At 65.5% G+C, this 19,428-nt stretch overlaps 1 protein-coding gene across 4 annotated transcripts in view; it reads right to left on the bottom strand.

Moving 5' to 3' along the window:
• Positions 1–19,428, bottom strand: part of PHLDB1 (pleckstrin homology like domain family B member 1) — a 42,486-nt gene that overhangs the window by 1,009 nt on the left and 22,049 nt on the right. Inside the window, exons 9-21 of one of the 4 annotated variants that reach the window (XM_036423141.2) lie at positions 19,231–19,365; positions 16,804–16,932; positions 16,349–16,504; positions 12,721–12,831; positions 12,527–12,616; positions 8,289–8,426; positions 8,071–8,173; positions 7,085–7,370; positions 6,920–7,010; positions 4,952–5,098; positions 2,710–2,826; positions 2,365–2,467; positions 170–255 (exon numbers count right to left, since the gene is read on the bottom strand). In XM_036423141.2, the coding sequence (XP_036279034.1) occupies positions 170–255; positions 2,365–2,467; positions 2,710–2,826; positions 4,952–5,098; positions 6,920–7,010; positions 7,085–7,370; positions 8,071–8,173; positions 8,289–8,426; positions 12,527–12,616; positions 12,721–12,831; positions 16,349–16,504; positions 16,804–16,932; positions 19,231–19,365 (1,692 nt within the window). Of the gene's footprint in view, positions 1–169; positions 256–2,364; positions 2,468–2,709; positions 2,827–4,951; positions 5,099–6,919; positions 7,011–7,084; positions 7,371–8,070; positions 8,174–8,288; positions 8,427–9,457; positions 10,284–12,526; positions 12,617–12,720; positions 12,832–16,348; positions 16,505–16,803; positions 16,933–19,230; positions 19,366–19,428 lie in introns of those variants that run through there. The other 3 variants (XM_045576211.1, XM_045576210.1, XM_045576212.1) reach the window with 3 other exon arrangements.

The following is a 19,428-nucleotide window of genomic DNA, read 5'->3' as shown; positions in this document are numbered from 1 at the left end:
AATCAATGATTCTCTCTCATCACTGATGTTTCTCTCTCGATCGCTTCCTCTCTGAAACCAATAAAAACGTTACAAATGCGGTAACTGTGGCTACTGTCTACGGGGGCACCTTGGGGCCAGGGCAGGGGAGGAGGAGAAGGGCAGGGAGCGTTCGGCGGCCCGGCCGCACCTTGGCCGCGCTGCGCAGGTGGTCGTAGTACACCTCCTCGATGGCCTGGAAGTAGATCAGCCCCTTCAGCTTCGTCTCGTGCTTGTCTGCAAGGGAAACGCCGCTGAGGAGGCGGGGTGTGTGTGTGTGTGTGTGTGCGCGCGCGCCCACCCCCAGGGCGGGGTGAGAACGCCTGAGACGCCACCACCCGCCCCGGAACTCAAATACAGAAAGTCCCACCGCACCTTGGCCTTGGAGAGAAAGGCAGCGGGGGTCTGAGCTGGGAGACCGCGGTGGTTTGCCGTATCGACGCACCTCACACGTGTGCAAAGTAGCACGCTCACACCCTCACCGCAGCGCGTCTGCTCACAGAGGGCGCCCCGAGCAGCCCCCACTGTGCGGTGTGAACACGGAGACAGGGACACGCCTCTAAGGCGCATCCTCAGAAAGAGAAGACTGCGTCCCCTTCCGTGTACAAAAGGTGAGAACACGCTTGCTGGTTCCCATGCCCGTGAAGAAACACTCGACAGCCCTACCCGGTCTGGCACAGTGGACAGAGCTCAGCCCGGGGACCAGAGGCCCTGGGTTCAGTTCTAGTCCGGGCATGTCCCTCAGTTGCAGGCTCCATCCCGGGCCCTGGTCAGGTGGGTGCGGGAGGCAACCAATCGATGTCTCTCTCACATCCATGTTTCTCTCTCTCTCCCCCCCTCCTTCCACTCTCTCTAAAAATCAATGGAAAATATCCTCGGGTGAGGATTAACAAAAAACAAGAGAAACACTAGATCAGGGGTCTTCAAACTTCTCTCATTATGAGAATCACCTGGTGGAGGTGTTAAAACACAGATTCCTGATAGCACTTCTTATAGTTGGGATCCGGGAATCTGTGTTTTAACAACTCCACCAGGTGATTCTCATAATGAGAGAAGTTTGAAGACCCCTGCACTAGATGGATACAGAAGAAATCAATTCTCGTGAGTCGGGGCATAATTCCCAATTTAACCTTTTTCTGTGTTATGATTTTGAACTATATGAACGCATTCACCTATTTTACAAAGCGGAAGGAAGTACGAGCATCTGGGGGCAGGTGGTGGGAGGGGGTTGGGGCGGCGGGGGGACAGGGCCCGGCCGTCGGTCGCAGCCCACACTGCCAGGCCCTCCGTGCACCCTGGACAGTGACCGGGCGTAAGGGAAGGTCACAGACCGTCCTGCGGCACCGGGCACTCACTGCTCAGGGGGCCGAGCCTCGCCCTGGGCCCCGGCTGCAGCCCGGCCCGGCCCGCACACCCTCTGCCCCTTTGACTCGTCTTCCCCGGTGCCGAGCGAGGCGTGACCTTCCTGAGGCAGCACCAATCCCGCTGCCTGTGCCACAGGCCGCTGCTGGCACGCCGGGCACGCTGCCTCCTTGGCTCCCCTCAGGGGCCACGTACAGGCTGGAGCGGACCGGTCCCTCTGGCCTGGTCCCTCACCCTCCCCTGCTCTAACCCCAAGCTCTGCCTGGCCTTAAAGTGCGCTCTGCACCCACAGACGGATGGCCCCCAGCCCATTCCTGCGCAAACTCCTAGGCAAAGGGGAAGACCACTGCCAGCCCCCCGCCTGGGTGCCTGCCCTCCGCACGGCTGGATCGGAACCTTCCTTCAGATCCAGGGCCGCCTCCTCACAGCAGCACGGCAGGCACTCCGGGAGCAGATGAGGGGGCCCAGGCCCAGGAGCCAGTGCCCCGCCATCTCGCTCCAGCGCGCAGTTCGGTAGCTGCCTCCCTGCAGCCAGCTCCACGGAGGGCTGCGGCTCCTGGCTTCTCACCAGAGCCGAGGACAGCGCCTGGAACTTACCAGATGCTTGGCAGCTGCTGAATAAATAAATGGATGAGCCTGGCCTGGGTGGCTCAGTGGTTAAGTATCGACCCAGGAACCAAGAGGTGGCCGATTGGATTCCTGGTCAGGGCACATGCCCTGGTTGCAGGCTCCATCCCCAGTAGGGGGTGTGCAGGAGGCAGCCAACCAATGATTTTCATCATTGCTGTTCCTCTCTGTCCTTCTCCCTTCCTCTCTGAAATCAGTAAAAAATATTTTTTAATAAATAAGTAAATGAGTGAACCCATCCATGGAGGTGACCAGGCACTCTGCACTTCTGCCGGGGGTGGAGAGAGGACAGGCCCAGCGAGCCGGTGGCCCCAGCTGCGGGGCGTACCGGCCGCTCTGGGAGGCTGTGGGACTCACCCACGTAATAGGAGAGGGTGCGCTTGAGCCGGTCGAAGACAAACCAGCGCTTCTTCCACGACTTAATCTTGCCGCCCATCTTGACCAAGTAGCCACGACAGACCTGCGGGAGGCAGGAGTGAGGAAGGACCCAGTGCCGGCCCTGAACCTTCCTTCCCGAACCTCCAACCCTGTCGTTCACAGAAGTGGCAGCTCCTGTGCCTGTATTGGGGGGGGGGGGGGGGGCTGTCCACAGCATCTCTTTAAGCCAGAACACTTGTCCTGGGCCAGACCTCAATGTCAGGGCAGGACAAGGCCAGGAGGGCCCCTCCCCGCCCACGGGCCACGCCCACGGGCCACGCCCACCTTGCTGCCGAGCACCACGTGCAGACAGGTGTCCACACCGTGGCCTGAGGACTCGATGTGGGTCTTCAGGTCAAAGTCCTCCTTCCGGACGGGCAGGTAGCGGGTCAGGGGTCGCGCCTGGGAGCAGAGGGCGGGGTCCACAGTCTCCTGGCTGCCCTGGTGCTCCTCGTCCGAGCCCCTCGGCTCCATGCTGCACCCATAGCCTGCCACCTCCCTCCCTCGCGTGGCCACGGCCCAGCGGTGGGCAGCAGACTGTCCCGCCTCTCCCTCCGAGCGCCATGGGCAGACTCTGGGCTCTGCTCCCCGCTCGGGCCCCGTGCCCTGGGGTGGAAACGTGGCTTGGAATGCTCCACCTCGGGAACTCTCAGGCTAGCTCCGCTCTGTCCCACTTCCTTCCCGCTCTTCCTTCCTGGCCCAAAGGAACGTCACAGATTAAAGAAAAACATGGAGGCACCCAAGGCGGGCTCCTGGCCCCACCGCCCCAGCGCGCCGCCCAGAGCGTCCCACAGGGGCCTTGGCCCACGATTCAAACACAGATAAAGCCCACAGCTCTGTTTTTCTTTCCTCGATGTATTTTATTGATGTCAGAGGGGGAGGGAGAGAGAGAGATGAGAGAGAACCATGGATCGGCTGCCTCCTGCACGCCCCCCACTGGGGACCAAACCCACAACCCGGGCCTGTGTCCTGCCTGGGAATCGAACTCCTGGTCCATTGGTCGCCACTCAGCCACTGAGCCACACTGGCCGGCCATGGCCTGGTTATGTTTTCCTCCTTCTCAGACCCAACGCAGCCTACCCTGGGCTCAGGGGATCAGGAGCCGTGGCTGCTGTCACCACGGCCGGTCCCAGGCCCCACTGGGAGACACGTCCAGCCTGAGCCCGGCCCCCACAGGGAAGGACCGGGACAGGGACATGGGCATTCCCCTCCCACTCATTCCTCCTCTGCCCCCAAATGTCTGCTCACCATCGACCTATGAACCAGGTCAGGGTTCCATTCCGGTCAGGGCACAGGCCCGGGTTGTGGACTCCACCCCCAGAAGGAGGCGTGCAGGAGGCAGCCGATCCATGGTTCTCTCTCATCACTGATGTTTCTCTCCTCCCCCTCTCCCTTCCTCTCTGAAACCAATAAAAATATATACACGCCCCCAAACCGGTTTGGCTCAATGGATAGAGCGTCGGCTTGGGGACTGAAAGGTCCCGGGTTCGATTCCGGTCGAGGGCATGTACCTTGGTTGCGGGCATATCCCCAGTGGGGGGTGTGCAAGAGGCAGCTGGTCGATGACTCTCTCTCATTGATGTTTCTAGCTCTCTATCTCTTCCCTTCCTTTCTGTACAAAATCAATAAAATATATTTAAAAAAAATATATATATATATATATATATATATACACGTTTTTAAGAAGCACTTAGACTTGTCTTTCGAGCTAGCCTGTTAGTTAAATGTTCTGCTGTCTCCTGGGTCTGTAAGAGGATGGACTCTGGCCCGGGAAGAGATGAGGTTCTTGGAGACCGAAACCATCAGCACAGCCAGGCCGGCCCCTGTGGCCGGAGCATGAAGCCCGGGACAGGAGGCGGCCGGGGAAGTGGGAGAGGAACGGCAGGACCGGGGAGCGGAGGCCAGGCGCCGAGAGAGGCCACGGGACCGCTCTGGTTCCACCTCTCCCCCTCCCTGAAGGCCTGTTCACCATCCTCTCTGACCCATGTCAGCGAGGGGGCTGCCACGTCCCCACAGCCCCCACTCCCCACTCCCTCACCCACACACCAACACATGTGCACACGCACACCGTGCACACGCACACCATGCACACACGCACACATTGTGCACACACGCACACATTGTGCACACACGCACACCGTGCACACACACCATGCACACACACACCGTGCACACACGCGCGCACACACAAATGCATGCGCGCACGCACACACGTGCGCACATGCACAAACATGCACATGCACACTGGCTGGACAGGCCCTGGCACTCTGCTCTGGGCCTGACTGTGACCTTGGGACCGGCTTGTGCTGAGCCCACAGCAGCTCCTCCAGAGCAGAGCACCTTCCCGGCACAGGTGCTGGCAGGACCCTGCCCCATGGCCCACCCAGCCCGTCCCCCCACAGCCCGTCCCCCCACAGCTCATCCCATTGCCCCATGGCCCGGCCCCCCCCCAGCCCATCCCATCACCCCACAGCCCAGCCCCACGGCCCAGCCCCCCACGGCCCAGCCCCACGGCCCAGCCCCGCACCTGGGAAAACTGCTTCTCGCGCAGCTTGACCTCCTTCTCCACCAGCTGCTGCCTCCGGCTGCTCTCGCTCTGCAGCCGGCGCTCCACGTGCTCCCGCCGCCGCCGCTCCTCCTCCAGCGCCTGCCGCCGCCGCCCCAGCTCCTGCTCCTGCGCCGGCAGGACGGTCAGCGCCCGCTGCCCCTGCCCCCGCTGCCCCTGCCCCTGCCTCCCCTCTCCCCTCTGCCCCCGCCTCCCCTCTGCCCCCGCCTCCCCTCTGCTCCCGCTGCCCGCTGCCCCCGCCCAGCCCCCTCGGAGCAGCCGGCCGGGGCACCCACCGCCGCGGGGCACCCACTTGAGGGCAGCCTGGCCAAGGCCCTGCTGCTGAGGGTCACCTCTGCCCGAGGCCCTGCTCGGAAGCCTGGCACCCCCGGCCTCGCCGCCTGGTCGCTAGGGGCCGGCGGCTGGGGCGGGCGCCTGCCTGGCCCGGGAGTCACAGTGGTTATAACACCCGCTGCCTCCGGGAGGCGCGCTCACGGAGCCACGGCTCCGTCCCCTCTGATTCCTCAGCAGCGCCCAGCTGCAAACGCTGTCCTCACCCCGGGCTCCGAGGAGGAATGGGCTGAGGAAGCCGGAGGGGCAGGTTTTAGAAGTCGCCACACCAACAGAGCCACAGGGTGTCCGTGTTCTGTGCCGGCACCACGACCCTGACTACATTAGCCTCGGCCCTTACAGCTCCGCGCCATCCGCTCTCCGCCTCCCCGAGGCCCTGACCCACCCGCTCCGGGCCGCTCCTCCCCCGGGGCGGCTCCTCCGCCCGGGCCGCTCCTCCCCCGGGGCCGCTCCTCCCCCGGGCCGCTCCTCCCGCGGGGCCGCTCCTCCCGCGGGGCCGCTCCTCCCGCGGGGCCGCTCCTCCCCCGGGGCGGGCTCCTGCCCCGGCCCCCCGCCGCTCCTCCCCCCCCCAACCCCCGGGCCGCTCCTCACCCGGGGCGGCTCCTCCCCCGGGGCGGCTCCTCCCCCGGCGCCGCTCCTCCCCCCCCAACCCCAGGGCCGCTCCTCCGCCCGGGCCGCTCCTCCCCCGGGGCCGCTCCTCCCCCGGCGCCGCTCCTCCCGCCGGGGGGGGGGGGCCGCTACTCCGCCGGGGGCCGCTCCTCCGCCCGGGCCGCTCCTCCCCCGGGGCCGCTCCTCCCCCGCCAACCCCCGGGCGGCTCCTCCCCCGGGGCCGCTCCTCCCCCGGGGCCGCTCCTCCCCCGGGCCGCTCCTCCCCCGGGGCGGCTCCTCCCCCGGCGCCGCTCCTCCCGCCGGGCAGCTCTGGCCGCCGGGCAGCTCCTCCCGCCGGGCGCCTGGCCTGGCTGTGCGGGGTGCCCTGTCCGTGTCCCGGCTCCAGGCCAGCGTGAAGGAGGCAGGACTCCCTCAGCCGCCACTGGCCCCGAGGTCCCCACCCCCACCCCACCTCTGCTCTGCCTGGGACATCGCTTCTCCTCTGTCCGCCTCCGCACCCCCACCTGCTGCTTTCCCAGCATCCCAGGAGGAAGCACAGCCACTCCGGGAGACAGGAACCAAAGTCCCTGCCCGGCCAGTATGGTTCAGTGGTCGAGCTATGAACCAGAGGTCAGGGTTCAGTTCCCAGTCAGGGTCAGGCCACATGCCCGGGGTTGCAGGCAGCCAATGTTTCTCTCATCACTGATGTTTCTCTCTCTCCCTTTCCTCCCTCTCTGAAATCAGAGAGTGTGTGTGTGTGTTTCAAGCCCCATGGTGGCCACAACGTCCACAGATGTCACCACACGGAGTGGAATCCCCACAGGAAAGTCACGGCTGGCGGGCCCGGCTGCCCCCTTCCTGAGCTGTGAACGTGATCTCACCAAGGCTCCGTCCCTCAGCTCTTCTCCTCAAGGGAGCTTTGCAAGGAGCACGTGGGGGACAGGGCTCAGAGCAGGCCCCTGGCAGGCGGGAGGCGATGCTGGACCCCCGCGCCCGCCCGGTCTGCCTCACCCTGGACTCCACGAGGCGGCTCTTCTCGGCGTGAGCTTCTCTCAGCATCTGCTCCATCTCCTCCAGCTTCCCCGCGTCCAGGCCGCTCACACTGAGGAGGGAGGGGGCTGAGGCGGCGTCTGGCGGGGGCGCATCCGTGGGGGGCCGGCCGGGGCGGGCGGGTACCTGGACAGGTTGTCGGGGGAGCAGGCGGAGTGGCCCGCGGAGGCGCTGGTCTCCATGCTGTCGGAGCTCTCCAGGCTCAGCGTGTCGTAGGCCTGCTCGCCCTCCTCCCCGCGCTCCCGGCCGGGCAGGTGGTGCAGGATGGAGTGCATGAGCGGGGGGAGGCCCGAGGGCCCGGCCGGGAAGGGGGGCGCCCCGTGCAGGGCGTCCCACTGGCACTGAGCCTCGGCCGCGGCTCTCTGCTTCAGCTCAGCCAGCCTCCGCCGCTGCTCCTCGATCACCAGCTGCCCTGCGGGAGGGACGGGGCGGTCAGGGGCCACCGCCGGAGGGAAGGAGGAGCAGGGGAGGGTCACAGGCCGCCCACACCGGCCCCGAGGCCCCAGCACCAGTGCAGCTGCCGCCCATGCTCAGGCCCAGCGGGCCCCAGCTGCACGCCTGGCGCCAGCTTCTGCATCCTGAGCCCACAGGGCTGAGCCTGCCCAGGTGGTGCCCTGGCAGCGAGGCCTGCAGATGGGGACACGTGCCCACCCTGCCCGCTGGGGAGGGAGAGGAGGAGAGGGCACCAGAGTCAGTGAGGACCAGCCACAACGCAGACGTAGGAGCAACAGCGGCAGGAGCGGAGGGAACGGGGAGCGCGGAGGCCGCCACAGCTCCGCCTGAGGGGCCAGGCAGCGGGCACCCAGCCCGCTCTGGGCACTGGGCTGGCAGAGTGCTGCCCAGCCAGAGCCCGTCCCGGTGACCACGTCCACCTGCTGGGAGGGGCTGGCGGGAGCTGCTGGACTGTGGGGGCGGGTCAGGGGGAGGAGACAGGTGAGAGGAGAGGGGGCAGACGTGGGCTTTTAAACCACCAAAGGCCTCCGGGTCCCAGAGCAGTGTCCTCGGGAGCGTTTCCGGTCAGTCCACCCCCTCTCCAGACCCGGCCGCAGCTCCCGTCCGGTCAGACCCACCCCCTCGGCGCGAGCTCACAGCACCGTCCGGTGGGCACTCACCCTTCTGCTGCAGGGCCAGCTGCCGCTTGGTCTCGATGTCCTGCAGCGTGGCCGCCAGCGTGCGGGGCAGGCTGCCCGGGCCGTTCTGGGTGAGGGGCGCGCTCTGGGGGAGACGGGGTCCTCACTCAGGAGCCCAAGGCTTCCACTGATGGCCTTGGCCGCTCCGTAGGGTCTCCAGCCCCCCCCCCCCCCATCCTGCCTGCACACTGGCCTCAGACCTTTGGGGAAGGGCTGCGGCCCAGGGCAGCCACGCTGAGCTGGGAGGAGGAGGAGGAGGAGCCCGAGGACGAGGGCAGGGGGCCGCAGATGCGGGCCGGGGGGCTGGCAGCTTCCCCGTCCATCTTGGAACGGAACACCTGGGGAAGAGATGCGGCCTAGTGACCTGGCCCCCGCTGTTCCACCCCCAGACCCCCCGCTGTTCCACCCCCAGACCCCCCTCTGTCCACCCCAACCCAGACCCCCCACTGTTCCCCCCAGACCCCCCACTGTCCACCCAAACCCAGACCCCCCACTGTCCACCCCCACCCAGACCCCCCACTGTTCCACTCCCACCCAGACCCCCCACTGTCCACCCCCACCCAGACCCCCCACTGTCCACCCCAACCCAGACCCCCCACTGTCCACCCCCAGACCCCCCACTGTCCACCCCCTAGACTCCCCACTGTCCATCCCAACCCAGACACCCCACTGTCCACCCCCAGACCCCCCACTGCCCACCCCAACCCAGACCCCCCACTGTCCACCCCAACCCAGACCCCCCACTGTTCCCCCCAGACCCCCCACTGTCCACCCAAACCCAGACCCCCCACTGCCCACCCCCACCCAGACCCCCCACTGTCCACCCCCACCCAGACCCCCCACTGTCCACCCCCACCCAGATCCCCCACTGTTCCACCCCCCAGACCCCCCACTGTCCACCCCAACCCAGACCCCCCACTGTCCACCCCCAGACCCCCCACTGTCCACCCCCACCCAGACCCCCCCACTGTCCACCCCCAGACCCCCCCCTGTCCCACCCCAGACCCCCCACTGTCCACCCCCCAGACCCCCCACTGTCCACCCCAGGCCCCAGACCCCCCACTGTCCACCCCAGGCCCCAGGCCCCCCACTGTCCATCCCCCAGGCCCCCCACTGTCCATCCCCCAGACCCCCCACTGTCCACCCCCAGGCCCCCCACTGTCCACCCCCCAGGCCCCCCACTGCCCGCCCCAGGCCCCAGACCCCCCACTGTCCACACCCCAGACCCCCTACTGCCCGCCCCAGGCCCCAGGCCCCCCACTGTCCACACCCCAGACCCCCTACTGCCCGCCCCAGGCCCCAGGCCCCCACTGCCCGCCCCAGGCCCCAGGCGGCTGGGACAAGGCCGGCCTCCAGCACAGGGAGCGGCGGAGGCTCCTGAGGTGCCTCCGGGCCGTCGCGGGGCCACAGGCTGAGCCTGGTACAGGGGCCCAGGAGCGCCCCCCGCACTCGGGGCAGTGTGCAGAGGGCATGGGAGGCCGGCTCCCGTGGTCCCAGCTCCTCGAGACCCGGCTCGCAGGCCCTGCTCCCCCTGACTCGGTGGGCACGGGAGGTTCCGGTCTCCTCGGAGCGTGTCTGAGCGGCGCCCACGGCCACGCACCAAACCTCCCAAGGGCCACGGGGCTTCGCTCAGTCAGCCTGAGGGGGCAGGCCCACCAGCCCGAAGCCGTGCGCCTGGGCTCGGCAGCAAGCTGGGGGGGGCGCAAGGGGGGGCTACGTGGCCCTCCCCCCGGCAGCACCGAGGGGGCTCGGCCCGTCCTGCTCCCCGTGTCTCCGGGAAGACAAGGAGAGCAGATGCGGTTCTCCCCGACTCACCCAGCGAGCAGGCTCCGCGGGCCGCCCTGGGCCGGCTGGGCTGCGGGCGGACGGCCAGCCCTCCCCGGGGCAGGCAGTCCCCCAGCTGTGGCCTCAGCGGCCCGCGGCTTAGAAAAAGGCCAGGGCCACCCCAGGGCCACCTCGGCCAGGCCCACACCGCCCGGCTGGACCGGCGTCTCAGGCGGCAGGTGCGGCAGGACTGGAGCAGAGGCGCGGGGGGGGGGGGGGGCGGCGGGGGGGGTTACCTGCAGCTGGCGAAAGGCTTTGGCGGGCAGAGGTGGGGGGGAGGAGCGAGGGGAGGCTGGTGCGGGGGTCCCCAGCCCGGCCATCAGCTCCTGGTGCCATGGCTCTGAGTGCCCAGCGGGGGGCAGTGGCTCCGGCTGGGAAAGCGGGAAGGGGGGCAGAGGGAAGGCCCGGAGGGAAGGGGGAGGGTGGTGAAGGGAAGGCCATTCCAGAGACACAGACGGGAGGCGAGGGAAGGCGAGAAGGAAGGGAGAAACAAGAGCAGAAAGAGAAGGGAGGGCTGCTGTGAATGTGTGAGGAGACAGGCCGCTCCAGGGCCACAGGTGTGCGTGCCCGCGGAGCCGGCACCAGGCCCAGAGGCGGGCTGGGCGAGGGCGGGATGGCAGGGAGGAGGGCAGCCGGGAGGAGGCAGAGGCCCATGGCGAGGTGCCCGTCGCCGTTAGCTGCCTGGGCATCGCGCGGGGGAGGCCGGGAAGCGGGAGGGGGCGCAAGAGGCTAATGGGCCTGGGACCCAGAGCCCGCCCTGCCCGGGGTGAGGGGTGGCAGTGCGGGAGCAGAGGAGGCTCAGGCCCTCCTGCCAGGGCAGAGCTGCATTCCCCAAGCTGCCAGGACTATGGGAAGCCCCAGGCCCGGGCCAGAGGGAGCCCCCACCCCTTTGCCCGGCGCCCTTCTCCCTCACGCTAGGCTGCCAGGCACGAGGGCACAGGACCCGCCAGGTGCCCTCACTAGGGCAGGAGCACAGGCCCACGGAAGCGCAGGCCCGGCCGGCCCCTCAGTCCCGGGGAGAGGGGGCAGTGGGGGTGCCCCAGAGACCAGCCGGCACACCTCAGGACCACACCCGCCCCAGGCCACACCGCTGCGAGCACCGATGTGCGGCCAGGAAAGGGCAGCCGAACCAGCTGTCTGCGGGCTCCTGTGGGCCTCACTCCCCGCAGCCTGAAGGCCCTCCCCAGGCCTCCTCGCCTGCCCTCCCGGGGCTGGCCCTTCGGGGCCGCAGAGTGCCCAGAGCACGCTGTCTCCCACACCGCGGGCGCCCCGTCCCCGGGGGCTCGCACAGCACAGAACCGGTCACGCCGTGCCCGAGGGCCTGCTCGCCCACCCCCTGGGCAGGGGTGGGGGGCACCCTTCTCAGGGCTGAGCAAGAAAGACGGGCAGGAAGCAGCTGAAAGCACAGGGGACCCTGCCCAGATGCCAGCACACAGGCTGCGGCGGGCGGGACTGTCACCCCCTGAGCGTCTCCTCAGGAGCCGGTGCTGGGGGCACAGCGTGCGGATCAGGGCGGGGCCAGGCTGTCCGGAGGCCGGGCCTCGCTCGGAGGCGGCCGCTTCCAGGGGTCACAGAGACGAACAGGTGTGGAGGGCTGTGTGTGAGGACTGACAAATGGCACACAGAATGCATGCAAACGGGCTGCCCAGGTGCCAGGGCCCAAACCTGCACACTCTGGCGGGGGGCTGGCCACACGCCCTTCAGCGGGCCCGGGAGGCGCAGGCGGGCAGAGGCCTCTGGTGCCTGCAGCAGAGCTGAGTGGAGGCGGGTGGGGAGAAGGACAGAGGAGGCACCCGCCCGAGATGACGCGGGAACGGCCCTGAGCGCAGGCCCCAGTGCCACCTCGAGGACTGGGAGGTGAGCAGGCCAGCCCACAGCGAGGGCACTGGTGAGGGGCTCTCCCCATACTCAGCGTCCCCCCCCCCCCGTCCGTCCGAATGAGAGCATCATGGACCTGCCGGCTCCTGCGCATCCCACCGAGGATCGAGCCCGCAGCCCGGGCATGTGCCCTGAGCAGGGATTGAACTGCGACCTCCTGGTTCACAGGTCGACACTCAACCCCTGAGCCATGCTGGCCGGGCTCTCACTGATGTTTCTAGCTCTCTTCCTCTCTGAAGTCAATAAAAATGTTTCTTTTATACATACATACATATATATGTTTCATATATATATATATATACAATATATATATATACACACACATACTTTTTATTGACTTCAGCGAGGAAAGGAGAGGGAGCGATAGAAACAGCAGTGATGAGAGAGAATCATGGATCAGCTGCCTCCTGCGCGCCCCACACTGGGGATCGAGCCCACAGCCTGGGCCTGTGCTCTGACCCGGAATCGAACCCTGACCTCCTGGTTCACAGGTCGACACTCAACCCCTGAGCCACGCTGGTCAGGCTAAAAATATATTTTAAAAGCGAAGACACACAGTGGCAGCAGCAGCTGGTAGCCATCAAGAATCGAGTCCCAGACCCTAGGACCATCCCTCTCCCATCTCTGCCCAGGAGCAGGCCCCATCCTCAACGCAGACATTGGGCCGAGAGTGCCCGTGGCTCCAGAATCTCCCAGGGAGACCCCTCAGCCCGAGGCTGGGCTGACCCTCCTCTACCTCTTTGAGGGTGGACGGTGTCTTCGGGAAAGGCCTGCCTCCCGTGAGGGTGTGGTATCTTCTCTCCAACATTGCCAGCCTCTCCTTCTCCTGCAAACCAGAGCGCAGAGACTCAGAGGGGAGTGGGTGTGACAGCGAGGGAGGAGACAGTGAGGGAGGGGGAGCCTGCACACCCCCCCGCCCGCCCCCGCTACCTTCTGCAGCAGCTGCAGGGAGGTGTTCTTGTCCCGGGCCAGGTGCTCGGACTCCTGCACGGCCTGAGCCCGGATCTGCCCGGCCTGACTGTCCAGCACTGCCAGGCGCTCCTGAGGGGGCCGGGTGGTCAGTCGAGCCTGGGAGCCAGGCTGAGCCCAAGGTGAGGCTTGGCCGTCTCCCTGACCCTGGCTTCAGTGAAGGGAGTCCACAGCTTTCTGCCTGGCCTCCACTCACCCCGGACAACCCAGGCTGCTGCGGCCAGCCACCCCCATCCTTCGCTGGATCAGTGACCCGTGCCACAAAGCACACCAGCCAGAACCCACGACCTCCAACACCCCCCACACACACACTCACACCGTCACCACCCAAACCCGGGCCTTTGCATCCCCGCCTGGACCTCATCAGCCTCCTTCTGCCAACTCTCAGCTTCCCGATCTGTCCCACACGCCACAGACACCTCTGAGGGTTGCTTTTGCTTGCCTGCTTATCCGAATTTTCTAATCTCTTAAGGAGAACATATATTACTTTAATAAATTTTTAAAATATGTTTTTATTGATCTCAGAGAGGAAGGGAGAGGGAGAGAGAAACATCAATGATGGGAGAGAATCATGGATCGGCTGCCTCATGCACGCCCCACACGGGGGAGCAAGCACACAACCTGGGCGTGTGCCCTGACCGGGAATCGAACCTGACCTCCTAGTCCATAGCTCAGCCCCTGAACCACACCGACTGGGCTGTCACCTCCTTTAACTGTCTTATAAGGCATTTGTGCCCATATTACCGTTAAGAACAGAGAACTGAGGAGGTAAGACAACTTAGTAAATGGTAGAGATCGGATGAGAACCAGGTCATCTGAACGCCAAAGCCACTCTGAGCCACTCTGAGCCCCACTAGAGAAGACAGGAGAGCCCAGGGTGCCAGGCAGACAGAGGCGGGGGACGGACACAGGGAGCCAACAGGACAGCCGAGCAAGGCTCTGAGGAGAAGCACAGGGCGAACACAACCCTGCGTCCCAGTGGCCAAGCCCGTTTCCTGGGGGCCTGGAGTGAGAGGGACCAGGAGTGCAATACCACCCCCCTCCCAAATCCCCTGGAGCTTACACCCACCCGGACTGGAACCCACAGCAGGAAAGTGGAAGAGGCCAGCGGAGGGCCAGCCCCAGCCCCGGGCAGCGCCTGGGCAGGACAGGACAGGACTTTGGGACGGGCAGGCCTCGGTTCCAATCCCGACTCTGAAGCTTGTAAGCTGGGAGGTTTGGGCAAATCTGGAGCTTCTCTGAGCCCTGGTTTCCCTGTATGGGGTGGGGCAAATGTAGGTGTGCAGAACCTGTACAAAAGTGTGAGTGCGGGAAACAGTCTATTCCTGTGTTCTTTATTAACTAGAGGCCCGGTGCATGAAATTCGTGCACTCAGGGGGTCCCGAAGCTCAGCTTGCACCCTCTTGTAGTCTGGGAGCCCTTGGGGGATGTCAGACTGACAGCCTGTGTTGGCAGTCGGACATCCTTAGGGCTGCCACAGAGGTGGGACAGGCTCCTGCCACCACCGCTGCACTCACCTGCCACTACCGCTGCCCCCAGTGGGAGCACACTGACCACCAAGGGGCAGCTCCTGCATTGAGCATCTGCCCTCTGGTGGTCAGTGCAATCATAGCGACCGGTTGCTCCGAGATTCAGTCAATTTGCATATTGACCTTTTATTATATAGGAATTATTGTATAACTGCCCATACAAACATCTATAAACCTACTTTTGCCTGACCCTGTATATAAATGGCATAAGAGGCCCTAGCTGGTTTGCCTCAGTGGATAGGGTGTCAGTCTGTGGACTGAAAGGTCCCGGGTTCGATTCTAGTCAAGGGCACATGCCTAGGTTGTGGGCTTGACTCCCAGTGGGGGGAGGGGTGGTGCAGGAAGCAGCCGATTATGATTCTCATCATGATGTTTCTCTCTCTCCCCCTCTCTCTTCCTCTCTGAAATCAATAAAATATAACTTTAAAAATAAAAATAAAATGGGTGAAAGTACTGGGCTGAGACCACCCTATGCTAAGGTCAGAATGAGCAGACACAGGCCTTTTCACACGCCCAGGGGCTGAGGAGTGAGGGCTGCTCCCCTGCCTCTCCCTGGAAGCGGGTGCGGTTGTAAGGCAGGGCAGCGTGCGGGGAAGCAAGGGGTCTGAGCTCGGGGAGGGCCAGGGGCTCCCCACTCCCCACCACACCCAGGCTAGCTGTCAAGTCCCCCACTCGCCACGTTCGGCACTGCTCCATGTGCACAGGCACGCAGGCTCAGCCACGGGCCCCGGAAGCCCCCGCCATCTTCCCTTCTCCCCCCTGACGTCTTCCTAACCGGAATTACCACGAGCCTCCTCCCAACTTGCCTCCCAGCCTCAGGCACACACTCCACCCCCTCTCCCTGAGGCCGGAAGTGATCGCAGCCCCTGGGCTCGGGGACAGGGGGATACGGGGCCAGTCCCTTGCTTTAGGGCTCAGTGACCCAGGGCTGAGCCACACTGGGACCCAGGATGCCTCTCAGGACCTGGGGCTGGGCCTAACACCCAGATGTGTCTCTGCAGGAGCCCAGCACCCCACAGACAGCTCTGCGGCAGGAGGGCCTAAGGCTCCCCCACCGGCAGCTCTCCTTCCCCTCACTGGCCCCAGCGCCCCGCTCAGACCGGGAGCCCACCCGCTTTCCACACGGAGTCAGGCTACTGCCCAGCCGGGGGTGGCTCAGCGGTTAGGCATCAACCCAGGAACCAAGAGGCCGCTGGTTTGATTCCTGGTCAGGGCACATGCCCAGGTTGTGGGCTTGATCCCTAGTGGGGGTGTGCAGGAGGCAGCAATCAATGATTCTTTCTCATCTTGGATGTTTCTCTCTCTCTCTCCCTCTCCCTTCCTCTCTAAGTCAATAAAATATATATTAAAAAAAACTCACAATAGCTATAGTTCACTCAGTGCTTACTATGATCATATCCTATACTGTCTTCACAGCACCTTGGTTTAATTCTCACAACAGCCTATTATTATTCTCCTCTGATGATGAGGAAACTGGCTCAGAAAGGCAAAGTTAACATCCATAAGGCCATCAACTGGGATTCAAACCCAGGTCACTGGCCTCCAGCCCCACCCAGCTGTGCACCCAGCCCGCAGCTGGGAGCAGCGGGGAGCAGCAGTGGGGAGCAGAGGGAGCAGCGAAAGCAGCGGGGAATAGCAGGGGGAGCAGCGGGGAGCAGTGGAGAGCAGCTGGGGATAGTGGGGAGCAGTGGGGGAGGGGACCAGAGGGGAGCAGTGGGGAGAAGCGGGGAGCAGCGGGGACCAGCAGAAGCAGTGGGGGGCAGCGGGGGGCAGCAGGGAGCAGCAGGGGGCAGCGGGGAGCAGGAGGGAGCAGCGGGGACCAGCAGAAGCAGTGGGGGGCAGCAGGGACCAGCAGGAGCAATGGGGGGCAGTGGGGAACAGCGGGGGACAGCGGGGGGCAGCGGGGAGCAGCAGGGAGCAGCGGGGAGCGGCGGGGGGGCAGCGAGGGGCAGTGGGAACCAGCGGGGAGCAGCGGGGGGCAGCAGGGGGCAGCGGGGAGCAGCAGGGAGCAGCGGGGAGCAGCGGGGACCAGCAGAAGCAGTGGGGGGCAGCGGGCACACCTTCCTCCGGGCTACACTGCGCAGCAGCTCGGCCTTGCTCCGCAGCAGCCCCTGGCCGGCCAGCTCCCGCTCCTCCTCCGCGCGGCTCTGCTGCTCCAGCTGCTGGAACTCCAGGTCCTCAAAGAGCTTGGTCTCCGTCTCCAGGGCCTCGGCCTCCTTGAACGACAGTGACCGGGGTTGGGCGGTGCTTGAACTATCCCTCCGAGTTTGGGGGCTGGACACGGGGACGGGGACCGGGGAAGGCTCTGCCACCACCCAGCCCCTCTTCTTGGCGTGGCTGGGCCCTGCACAGGCATCACCACCTGGAGCGCGGGAAGGAGAGTCCCCATCCTCTGTCCCCTCCAAACCAAGCACCGACGCTGGCGTCCGGGCAGGTCCCGCAGGCCCGCGGTCCCGTCCCGCGCTCCTCTCTTCCGCGGGGCCCTCGGGCCAGCGAGGGGGCTGGTGGCACTGACCCTTCTCAGCTGCTCCTGCACCTGCTCCCGCACTGACTCGGGGCAGGTGTCCAGCTGCCTCTGGAGCTGGGCGTAGAGCGCCTGGCGGGCCTCCAGCTGCCGGCGTCCCGCGGCCAGCTCCGCCCTCTCCTGGTGGCGGGCGGGCGGGGAGAGAGAACACACACTCCTCAACTCCGGGCAACAGCAGGCGAGGGGGGCGGAGAGGAGAGAAAACAAGACAAGTAACAGGAGAGAACAGGGACGGAGAGGAGCCGAGGGGCGTGAGGGGGAGGGGAGCAGGAGGGGAGCGAGGAGCTGAGGAGGAGGGGTGGGCCCAGGCGGAAATTTTGGTCTCTCCGAGTCCCTTCAACTAGACACGTGGGAGAAGGGCCTAAGAAAAAGCCCTACGCCCTGGCTGGTGTGGCTCAGTGGATAGAGTGTCAGCCTGCGGACTGAAGGTCCCAGGTTCGATTCCCAGTCAGGGCACATGCTGGGTTGTGCTCTCCTCCCCAGTAGGGGGCGTGCAGGCAGCAGCTAATCCACGATTCTCTATCATCGTTGATGTTCCTATCTCTCCCTCTCCCTTCCTCTCTGAACTCAAAAATATATTAAGGAAAAAACCTGCTTTCTCTCTAAACCAGTCAAGGCCAAAGGTGGTTCCACATCCCAAATGGGAGCTTCTAGCTCTGGCACCTCCCGCCAGAGACCAAAATTACGCCTGGGGGAAGGGGAGGTGGCGAGTCACACCCGGGTGGGGGCAGGGGATGGGTGTGGATGGGGAGCGGAGCAGAAGCTATGGCAGCGGGAGCAGCAGGGGACCCCAGCCCAGCCCCGTGGCTCTTCCCTCCTGCGGGGCGGGGCGAGTGCTGGTACCACAGGCTGGACTTCAGCAGGCTGAGGGCTGCAATTAGTGCAGGCGTTGCCATGGTAACCGGTGCCCCAGCCACGGATAGAGAGGAGTGGGTGGCTCTGTCTGGGGCGAGATGACACCCCTGAGGGCAGGGCAGGGCGGGAGGCGCTGGTGAGTCACCTCCAAAGGACAGGCAGGCAGGGGAGACACCGGCCTCTGACCCCGAAGCCAGAGTGGGGCTCCTGCACCCTCAGGGGTGGCCTCAGGCCGAGGCCAGGCCGGGCCCGGCCCTGCCAGGGGCAGGAGGAGTGCGGCTGGCAGGCTCCTTCTGGAACGTGAGCTTCTCCAGGAATAGGCCCCCACCCCATAATCCACTCCCTCCCGCGGAGGAGGCCTGCCAGTTCAGTCAGGGGTCCAAGCACCTCCCGTCCTCGAACTCGACCTTTACCGTACCCCATGTTCTGGACGACTCGGGCAGGAGGCGAGAGGCCCCCATTCCCACCCTCTGCCTGAAGATTTGCATTTGGGAGCCCCCAGACCGCCCTCCACAGCCATGCCGCTCGGAGGAAGGCGGGCAGGCGCTGGGGGCAGCAGGCCTCCCTTGCCCACGTCTGCAGGGGCAGCCCCAGCCTCCCAAAAGGGAGGGCTCTGCAGGCGGAGCGGCCGCTCAGCCAAGCATCTCCTCAGCCCTGAGCCTCCTGCCGGCCCCAGGCGGAGCTGTGCCCTGGCCAGTGCTTTTCTGACCCAAACCCTGGGGCCACGCCCAGAAAGGAAGAAGGCAGGTTGGAGGGAGAGGCCACAGCCCGCCGAGTTAGTGCAGCAGTGGCGTGTCAGAGCTCTCCCGGCCCGGAGCACTGGAGTTAGGGCATGCGCAGAGCCCAGGACAGTGACGGGGACGTTAGTGCAGGCCTGTTTGGTAAGCATGGAGTTAATTTGGCACAGAATTTGGGAGTGTGGTTTTGGGGCCCAGAGCCAAAATTCAAAGAGGGTGGTTGTCAAAGAATTTGTAAGAGCTTCCAAATTGAGGGGAAGGAGAGACACTCAAAAAAATGCAGGAGAATGAATTCTTAGAAAAATACTGTCAGTCCAAAAATAAATGGCCCCTCTCCACTTGAGAGCTTGCGGCACATGGCAGGCCCTCCTGGGTGTGGCTGGCGCGGCCCTCGGGGATGGAGCGGTCCCTGCAGGCTGGCACTAAACCTGAGAGGGGCGGGGATGGAGCTGGGGATCCTGGAGGCTCAGGGGAGCCGAGACCACCTCCTGCCCTCCGAGGCGGCCTGCTGGAGACCTTCCCTGCAGGGACCCAGCCTGCACACTCCCAGCACCAGGCCTCGCTGTGCTCCGTCCCAGCAGGGGCCTGGGCGCTTCTCCGCAGGCCCAGAATGCAGGCACCCAGGACCACAGAGACCCAGCCAGAGGCCCAGACCAAGGTGACCAGCCTAGCCCACGGGGACCTCCGAGCCGCCACCTTCCGCCCTGAAGCGCCACGAGGCCACCTGGTCTGCAGGCGTGAGGATGGAGGAAGGGGTGAGGGGCCCGAGAGGCGTCTCTCCTCTCTCCCAGGCCGGCCCGGCCCCGAGCCCGGCCGGTGCGGTTACCTTGTCCCTCTCCTGGACGCCGGTCTCCAGGGCCACCAGCTTCTCCTGCAGCTGCTCCGCCGCCCTCTGCTCCTGCTGCAGCAGTGCCCGCTCCGCCTCCCGCTCGCCCTGCAGCAGCGCCCGCTCCATCTCGGCCTGGGGGCGACCCCATCCGCGTCAGGCCGGCCCGGGCCTCCGACCGGACGGACCCAACCCCGA

This window comes from Pipistrellus kuhlii, unplaced genomic scaffold (genome assembly GCF_014108245.1).
Source record: "Pipistrellus kuhlii isolate mPipKuh1 unplaced genomic scaffold, mPipKuh1.p scaffold_m20_p_77, whole genome shotgun sequence".
In the NCBI taxonomy this organism is placed as follows: Eukaryota; Metazoa; Chordata; class Mammalia; order Chiroptera; family Vespertilionidae; genus Pipistrellus; species Pipistrellus kuhlii.
This window is presented reverse-complemented; position numbering and strand designations above follow the sequence as displayed.